Source organism: Hirundo rustica, unplaced genomic scaffold (assembly GCF_015227805.2).
Source record: "Hirundo rustica isolate bHirRus1 unplaced genomic scaffold, bHirRus1.pri.v3 scaffold_275_arrow_ctg1, whole genome shotgun sequence".
Lineage (NCBI taxonomy): Eukaryota > Metazoa > Chordata > Aves > Passeriformes > Hirundinidae > Hirundo > Hirundo rustica.
This window is the reverse complement of record NW_026690328.1, coordinates 35,001-44,325: the sequence shown is the minus strand read 5'-3', so window position 1 is coordinate 44,325 and position 9,325 is coordinate 35,001. Positions and strand designations below refer to the sequence as shown.

The 9,325-nt window shown below is 59.2% G+C and overlaps 1 protein-coding gene across 1 annotated transcript in view; it reads left to right on the top strand.

The window, feature by feature from the left end:
* Positions 1-1,192: 1,192 nt before the first annotated feature.
* Positions 1,193-9,325, top strand: part of LOC120747890 (A disintegrin and metalloproteinase with thrombospondin motifs 10-like) — a gene marked incomplete at both ends in the record, with an annotated part of 41,587 nt that continues 33,454 nt past the window's right edge. Inside the window, 2 exons of the mRNA XM_040053940.1 lie at positions 1,193-1,603; positions 6,912-7,071. Coding sequence (XP_039909874.1) covers positions 1,193-1,603; positions 6,912-7,071 — 571 coding nt within the window. The remainder of the gene's footprint in view (positions 1,604-6,911; positions 7,072-9,325) is intronic.

Genomic DNA, 9,325 nt, shown 5'->3' with positions numbered 1-9,325 from the left:
GCCTCAGCTCCAGGGCCCCAAGAGGAGCTGCTAAACCAGGCTGGGGTGATAAAAACCAGAGCAGGAGCTGGGAAGGCAGGATGGGGTCACAGACAGGGACCTGGCTGGTGATTGGGATGTCTGACTTCTGCTCATTTTCAGCACCACCGCAGGAATTCCTGTTGCCCCCTCTCTTATTTTGATTTCAAGACTGGCATTTTGAGGACCTTGTGCCCCCGCAGCTCTGGCTGGGGAGGTTGGGGTGCTGCTGTTCTGTGTTCTCAGAGCCAGCAGCTCCCCGTGGCAGCTGCAGATGTCCTGAGGAGGCCACAGGGAGAATTTTCTCCTGGGCCATTGTCACTCCAAGGCTCCTTCTGCCTCCTCTGGAAGAGACCTCATTGCTGGTTCCTGCAAGGGTCCAGGGTGAAATAACGCTGCAAAGCTCAGAGCTGGGCTCTGCACAGCCTGGATTCCCTCTGCCCAGTGGAGATGAGAGGATTTGGGATGCTCCAGGTCCAGAGCCACAGTCGGGGTGTCCTGAAGGGCCTGAGAGCAGCCAGGCTGCTCCTCTCCATCACCTGCAGAGGAAAAAGCTGCATTCCAAGAGCTGCTGTCCCAAGGCTCTGCAGGCTGCAGTGTTTGGGGATTTCCCAAGGATCCTGCAGGCTGGGCAGAGCCTTGGATTCCAATTTTTGGAATGTCCATGTCATGCCTTGGGAAGGCTGACCTGGAACAGAGACTGGACAGAGCTGGAGAATAAAGCAGGTATCTATTGAAAGGCCTTTAGGATCCACCTTGGGCAGGACAAGAGCCTGGACAGGGCTACACCCGAGGGGGACACAAAATGGGCACAAAATGGACAAACGGTCATGGAGTCTCACACTTTTATAAGTTTTGGTCCATTTGCACTTTGGGGTTGAATTGTCCAATTCCAGCTCCAGGCTGTGAGCTCCCATCCTTGTTCCTCCCTCCAGCCACCGCTGTTTGTGCTTTTGGGCTGGAAGTTGTCCTCGGTGTGCGGCAGGGAAAGGATTTGTTTTGTGTCCCAGCTCTGAGTGACCTCGAGTGTGAGCTCAGAGCTGCACCTGGGCAGCACAGAGTGTGAAAATCGTGAAAGCTCAGACTGAAGGCAGCAGTGGCAGGACCCTGACCCTCCCCTGCGCCGGCCGTGGCCGCGCTCCCGGGCGTTGCCGGGCGCTGCATCCCTTTGCAGGCTGCCACTCCCGTGTGCGCCGTTCCCACCCTAACCCTAACCTTTCCCTCCCCAGAGGAGTTCCTCTCCACCTTGGATCACTATGAGATCGCCTTCCCCATCCAAGTGGACCAGAACGGGGACTTCCTCACCTTCGACATGCGCCGGCAGCTGAAGCCGCGGCCCCGGCGCTCCCTGCCCTACGAGCCCTCGGAGCAGCAGGTCTTCTACAAAGTCTCTGCCCACCACACCCAGTTCCTGCTCAACCTGACCCTGCACTCCAACCTGCTGGCCGAGCACTTCACGGTGGAGTACTGGAAGCGCGACGGCATGGACTGGCAGCACGACTTCCACGAGGACTGCCACTACGCCGGCCACCTGCAGGACCAGTACCTCAGCTCCAAGGTGGCCATCAGCAACTGCAACGGGCTGGTGAGTCCGGTTTGGCCGGCCAGGGGCAGCGCCGGCAGCTTTCATCCTCCAGCAGGATCCGTGCGCTGGGGCGGGTGGAAAGAGGGAATGTTCCGCGCCGGGGTCGCGCTCGGCAGGGCGCAGACATCCCTCATCGCATCCCCCGGGGGTTCCTGGGCTGTGTCTCACCTCCAGTCCCATTTCTGGGCATTTCCCCGTTGGTTTTGGTTGGAATGGGATGATCCTGGCTCTCTGGGGAGGGCCCAGACGTGGCTCTCAGCGGGTTCTTCCAGCAGCAGCAGCAAGGGATGTTTTGTGTGCGCTGGTGAGGAGGAGGTGCGGGAGGGAAGGGATTTCGCAGCGCTGCTGGGAACGTCACAAGCGCACCCAGATCCTTCCAAATGCAGGTGCATTCCTGGGGATGCCACTCGCTTCTGTCCGTTTTTCAGGAGCTAAAAAATGTCGCTTCTGAGGGGAAACTCCCCCCGAAATAATCAGTTTTTCAATATGAAAAAGGGAACGTCACGAAGGTGGCATTTCCTCAGAACCAGCAAGGCTGAAGAAAGGAGGGTGGGAATGGCTGATTTTCCAAGTCCTGACAGCTCAGACTGAACATCCCAGTCCTAAATATCAGCAAGGAATCTTAGTGGTGGACATCAGTGTGAGAACAGCTGAGCTCTGGACTAAGTTGCTCGGAGAGAACGAGATCTTGGGGGATCTTTAGGGACAGGCCAGACAAAAAGCTCCTCAAACCCCTCCAGGTATGATTCATTAGCTCTCCCAGCCCTGGGAATAGACTGGGGACTTCCATCCCTATTTTTTCTGCGCTTTTCTGATATTTCTGGCTCGCACAGCACATTTCCTGAGCTGCCAGATGGAGGGATGGAGCAAACATACCCCGTGAGTGAATCCCAGGGCTGATGGCTCCCTTGGAGGGGTAGAGAAAGGCTCCCTGGGCCAGGTTCATGTTTCTGCTCCAGCCCCACCAGCATTCTGGCAGCGTGGAAGAGCTTCCAAATGGGAATGAATTCCCGTTTGATTTACTGCAGGGTGACCCTGCCAGAACAGTGCTCCGGGTTATTAACAGAAATGAGAATCTGACTCATTATATCACGGAGTCTAAAGTTTCCAGCTCACAGCCAACAACCGAGCTGCACAAACTCCTGGTTCCCGAGCCCTTTGTTCAGGAGCTCTGCTCCGGTCCCAGGGGATCTCATGGTGCTCACAGAGGGTGAGCTGGGTGCTGCTGGCTCAGGAGGATCCTCAGGGCAGCAATGGCCCAGCAGCACTTGGAGCTGGGAGAATTCCATCCCCAGGCCGTGTTTAGCTCTGGAGAGGCACCAAGGGCTGTCTGGAGGAAAATGCAGCCAGGCACAGAGAGGGACACAGGGTCATCCAACAAGCTCTCCTCTGCCTGAACTCTGTCCTTCTGCCCTCCGGAGTCACGGACACGGCGAGGGTGGGGAGGAGGGCTCTGGGGTCAGTGAGGACAACGGGGCTGGGGACCGGGGCAAGAGGAGCCTGGAATGTTCTTAGCTGGTAGAGAGAGGGCTGGACTTGCCGTGGGAGATGTTCTGCAGTGCCCTGGGTGATCGGTAACACTGACCTGCTCGTGCCACCCCCCTTCCCCTCCAGGAGGGCACCACCCATGGTGGAAGGGACACAGAGGGTGCCCAGGGGCCGGCTCCTGCCCTGAGCCACCTTTGCACAGGGGCGGCTGCACGGGCACAGTCTGGGACCTGAGCTGGTCACGGGCTGAGCTGGGCACGGGGAGGAGGGAAAGGGACGACTGAGCACAGTCACGAGCTCCAGGCCGTGCTCCTGTCCCCCAGCTCCCACACCCCTCAGGAATTCCAGTGCCGGCAAGGTTTGGTCTTGAACACCCCCAGCACAGCTCTCACCTTCCAGCACATCAGCTGTGGATGCCAACACCTGGACACGCTCCCACTGACTCCTCTTCCCAACACCTGGACATTCTGGACACGCTCCCAGCGACTGCTCTTCCCAGCCAAGGCGCTGTCAGCCTGGCCTGGGGGCAGGCAGGGAGCTGGGCTCACCCCACACATCTGTGTGCTGCGTTGTTCTGTGTTCTCAGAGCCAGCAGCTCCCCGTGGCAGCTGCAGATGTCCTGAGGAGGCCACAGGGAGAATTTTCTCCTGGGCCATTGTCACCCCAAGGCTCCTTCTGCCTCATCTGGAAGAGACCTCATTGCTGGTTCCTGGAAGGGTCCAGGGTGAAATAACGCTGCAAAGCTCAGAGCTGGGCTCTGCACAGCCTGGATTCCCTCTGCCCAGTGGAGATGAGAGGATTTGGGATGCTCCAGGTCCAGAGCCACAGTCGGGGTGTCCTGAAGGGCCTGAGAGGAGCCAGGCTGCTCCTCTCCATCACCTGCAGAGGAAAAAGCTGCATTCCAAGAGCTGCTGTCCCAAGGCTCTGCAGGCTGCAGTGTTTGGGGATTTCCCAAGGAAACCCATCAGCCCACCCTGCTGGGCTCCAGGCTCAGCCAGGGGAAAGTCACCCAGTTCCCAGAGTCCCAGGATCACAGGATATCCTGGGCTGGAGAGGACCCACAAGGATATCAGAGTCCCTCCTGCTCCTGCAGAGGACAGCCCCAACCCCACCACAGGGCTTTTGTTGGAAGCAAAGGGTGGCGTGGTCCATTTTCAGAAATATTCCACATTCTGAGCTGCCAGAAGGGCCAAGCAGATGGAAGCCTCCAGGGAGCAGCTGACACAGCTTTGCCTCAGCCTGGCCACGAGCTGGAATCCCTGTGTTTCATCCATTGGGCTGCAAGAGATCCCAAGGATCCATCACGTCCCACCAGCAAAAAATCACAGCCAGGAGAAAACAATGAGCAGGGGAGTGACATTCTATTCCCTCTTGTGTCAGCTGAAAGGCCAGGTCTTCACAGAGAATCCCAGAATGGTTTGGGTTGGGATGGATCTTGAAATTCATCTCATTTCACCTCATGGCACGGCTGGGACACCTTCCACTGTCCCAGGGTGCTCCAAGTTCTGTCCAACTTGGCTTTGGACACTGCCAGGGATCCAGGGGCAGCTCTCATGGGGAGCCCAGCATGAACAGGAGTGCCTGGAGGGATCCAGAGGAGCAGGAATTGACCCAGGTGAGGAGAAACGGGCCCAGAGGAGAAGAAATGGACCCAGAGGAGGAGGAATAGACACAGAGGAGAAGGAATGGACCCAGAGGAGAAGGAATAGACACAGAGGAGAAGGAATGGACCCAGAGGAGAAGGAATAGACACAGAGGAGAAGGAATGGACCCAGAGGAGGAGGAATGGACCTAGGTGGGGAGGAACGGGTCCAAAGGAGGAGGAATTGCCCAGGTGAGGAGGAATGGGCCCAGGTGAAAAGAAATGGACCCAGAGAAGGAGGAATGGACACAGAGGAGGAGGAATGGACCCAGGTGGCCCCGCTGTCACACAGCTCCACCAGGAGCCAGCCCCAGGCCCTGGCCGTGCCTCTCCCACGTGCGGTAGGAGCTGACAGCGCAAACCCTCCTTGCTCTGGAGCTGACCTGTGTGAATCACACACGGGAACCCAGCCCAGCTCCTCCACAAACCGCAGAGCTCTCTCAGGACCTCTCACCGCCCCTTTACCAGCCCTGTGTCACGTCCAGCGCCCGGCTCTCGGAGCTCAGCCCTTGGGGTCAGTTCTCAGAACCGTGTGACATCCAGAGCCTGGCTGCTGGAAGGTGCCAGGCAGGCGTGGAGCCCGTGCCGAGGCTGGAGCGTGAGCACCCCCTTTGCAGCGGGATGGATCCGGGGCAGGACGCGGGGGTGATCTCCTCTCCTTCCCCCATCCCGCAGCTTTTCCAGCTGGCTCGGCCAGGGGAACCTCACAGTGCCTCGCTTGTGCTGGAACAGGCGGAGCCCAGCCAAGAGCAGCAGAGCCCGGGGCAGGAGGAAATCCCCCGGCAGACACTGCCCCGATTGAGCTCCGGCCGGGGAGGGGACAGGGACAGTCCCCAGGAGAGGTTCTCCCAGCCACAGCCGGCAGAGGAGCTGTTCCAGGGGGTGTTTCCATGGAGGGGCCTCGGGATGCTGCACAGGGACAGAATTCCCGGCTCCCCATCCTGGCACAGCAGGGCTCCTGTCCCTCGGGCACACGGGCAGCTGGAAAAGGACATCCAAAGGATGCAGATTTCTGGGACTTCAGGGATGGTGTTGGAACGGTGTCAGGCACGTTTCTGCAAATTTCTGCACCTGCAGGGCTTTGACCTCCTGAAGCACCCACAGATGTCTGCCCTGGCCTCTCCCCGTGTGCCCCTCTGGTCCTGGCCCTTCCCACCCGTCTGTGCCAGCTCTGGCTGGAATCCCTTGTGGGCATCCAAAGCACAGCTCTGGCGGCAGGGCAGGGCAGTGTCTGCACCCAGAGCTCTGTCTGCACACGGGGACGGGGATGGCAGCCGGGAGTTTTGACTCCTGGACTTTTGGGATCGTGTTTGAGCCACGTCAGGCGCGTTTCTGCGCCTCGGTCACTCGCTGGGGAAGTTCAGCTGATGGGACACCGCGTTCCTTGGAGAAACTCAGCGCCAGGAATTGGGATGGAGCTCGTGCTGGGCTCCCAGAAAGTTCTGGCGCTGCTCAGACCTTTCAGGTAGAGGGAGCCTGCAGGGACCTGGAGGGTTTGGTGGTGACCCCACGGCCATGGTGGTCACTGCCTCACAGGGGGATCCACTCAGACAGCAGAGCCGGGGCTCACAGCTGACCCTGAGTCAAAGAATAAAAAACTAAAACAAGGGAGCAAAGCCCAGATGATCTCAGTGGCGTGGTGTCCCGGGGGCTGGGATGCCCCATGCAGGCTCCAGAGGAGGGGTTTGGCTCTGCTGCCGGCCTCTGCCTAATCAGCTCCACACTGGGAAGGTTTGGGGAGTTTCCCAAAGCCTCTGGGTTTTTACCTCGCCCTGCAGCTCCGAGTTCCCAGCTGCTGGGGATGGTCCTGAGCTGCTTGGGAAGGATTTTTGGGGGAGGCTGAGCTCAGAGCTGAGGGCCGCTGTGTTTGAAGGGATTTTTTGGGATCCCACTGAGGCCGTGTGGGTGGAATAGGAAACAACTCATTCAGAACTCAGCACGGCAAGGCTGTGATTTCCAGAGGACTTTAGCGAACACAGATGTCCCAAGGCATCCACCACCACCTGGCTGGGTTCCCTGTGCTCCGTGGGTTCCTGTGGTTCCGTGTTGGTGCAGGATTCCCCCACAGCTTTTGTCAGTGCCCAGAAACTCGGGGTTAACCAGCAAAAACCTCACCGTGGGACGTCCCCCAGTGCTCTGAACACCTCTGTTATTGCCCCCTTCTGTTCCCTCCTGCAGCACGGGGTGATCGTGGCGGATGAGGAGGAATATTTCATCGAGCCCCTGAGCCCCGGAGCCAACGTCAGCGCGGGGGGCGAGGGCAGGGGCAGCCCCCACGTCGTGTACAAGCGCTCGTCCCTGCAGTACCCTCACATGGACGCGGCCTGCGGAGTGATGGGTAGGTGCTCCCACCTCCTCCTCCTCAATCCAGCCCCAGGCAGGCTGGGAAAACCCTGGCAGAACGGATCCACTCTGCTCCACGTGGCAAAGAACCAAACTTATCTCCTGAATTCTGGTTTGGTTTTTTTTTTCTCCGTGTTTGCTTTTACCCATTTCTACCCTTTTGGGAAGCTTCCATCCTCTCCTCCTTGCAGCAGGGCTTTAAAATTTGTAAATAGGGCATGGGATAGGAAGAGGGAAAAACAGCTCTTGTTTTTCTGCAGAAGAATGCTCCCAGATTTGGCCAATTTGCAGAGTGTTGGGCAATCGCAGCTCACGCGTGCTCAGCACAGCCTTGGCTCCGGGGTTCGCTCGTGTCTGTGTCGGGATAACTCTGCTGCTGGGGGGACCAGGTGGAAAAGGCCCTTGGAGGGTGGGAAGTGGGGATGTGGGGATGGGATGTGGGGATGTGAGGATGAGGGGATGTGGGGATATAGGGATGTGGGGATGTGGGGATATAGGGATGAAGGGATGTGGGGATATAGGGATGTGGGGATATAGGGATATAGGGATATAGGGATGTGGGGATATAGGGATGTGGGGATGTGGTGATATAGGGATATAGGGATGTGGGGATATAGGGATGTGGGGATGTGGGGATATAGGGATGTGGGATGTGGGGATGTAGGGATGTGGGGATATAGGGATGTGGGGATATAGGGATGTGGGGATTAGGGGATGTGGGGATATAGGGATGAAGGGATGTAGGGATGTGGGGATATAGGGATGTGGGGATGTGGGGATGTGGGGATGTGGGATGTGGGGATGTGGGGACGTAGGGATGTGGGGATGTGGGGATGTGAGGACGTGAGGATGTGGGATGTGGGATGTGGGGCTGGCCCGTCACAGGGGGCTCGGGGGGGTGTTTAGGGAGAATGGTGACAGCACATCAACCCCATTCCTGCGCCTGCAGGGCTTTGACCTCCCAAAGGCCCCACAGACGTCTGCCCTGGCCTCTCCCTTGTGCCCTCCTGGTCCTCGCCCTTCCCACCAGTCTGCCCCAGGCTCTGGCTGGAACCCCTGGCCCTTGTGAGCAGGCAGAGTTTCACCATGTCCCCAGGTGCTGCAGGCACAGGGGGTGCCCCTCCCCGGGTCCAGAGAGGCTCCCTGAGGCTCCGGGGAGGTGCCATCCCTGCAGAGGGGCCCGGTGGCTCCCCATGGATCAGTCTGTGGGAGCAGGGCAGAGCTGGCCCTGGCTCTGGCACCCCTTTGGGTGTCCCTCAGGGTGTCCATCCACTGCCCAGCAGCGACATTTGCCCAGATGAGGAGTTGCTGGTTCCCACTGCCACTTCCTCTGAGTGTCCCCAGAGCCCCCCTGTGCTCCCCTGGCCTCCCCAATCCCAGCCCCCAAAGCCACCCTGGACGAAGCTCCAGCAGCCTCCCCTCCTGCTGACTCTCTGCCACATTCCCCAGCTTCCAGAAATAATTTAGCCCGCTCCTAATTGCTTCTTGGAAAGCAGAGAGGCGCAGTGGGAGCCACGGGCCAAAGGGAGTTCAGAACAACCGCAGTGCAAAGGCTGCAGCGAGGCCACGCCATCCCCTGCCCTGCCCTGTCCTGCCCTGTCCTGCCCTGCACCCCTGGCCCCTGAACGCCCCCAGGAGCTCCCCTGGGTCGCTGGAGGAGCTGGAGCTGCGAGGTTTTGAGGTCTGCCCACGTTCCCAGCCTCACTGGATGTGATGATGCAGCCTCAGAGCAGGGGAAGGGATCCAGCTGGATCTGCTGGCAGGGCAGGGATGAGCAGGGCTGGAGTCTCCCAGTCACCTCCCCTGACCTCTGGTGGTCTCCAGGAGGGGAATTTGGAGCTGGTGGCTCTGCTGGGGACATCCCCAGGCTCAGGTCAGCAGCACTTGAAGCAAAGTCCCACAAAGCTGCTGCAGCTGCTGTGGAGGCTGCAGCCCTTCCTGTGGTGGAAAAGCCAAGTCCTAAATCCAGGTCCTGGAAGGAAAAGGAAAGAGGAAAGGTCTGCAAGGGCTCCATTCTCAGGCTGTGGCTGTGTAGCCTCTGAACCCACCCCGGGGCAGAGGAGAGGGCAGGGCAGCACAGCCTGGAGGGGTTTGGGGGTGAGCTGGGCACAGATGTGCTGGCAGGAGGGGACAGGAGGGGACAGGAGGGGACAGGAGGGGACAGGAGGGCAGAGGAGACTCCAGCAGGGCTGACACAGCCCTGCACTGCCTTTGGGACCCTTTCTGGGTCCACACGTGGTGCACAAATC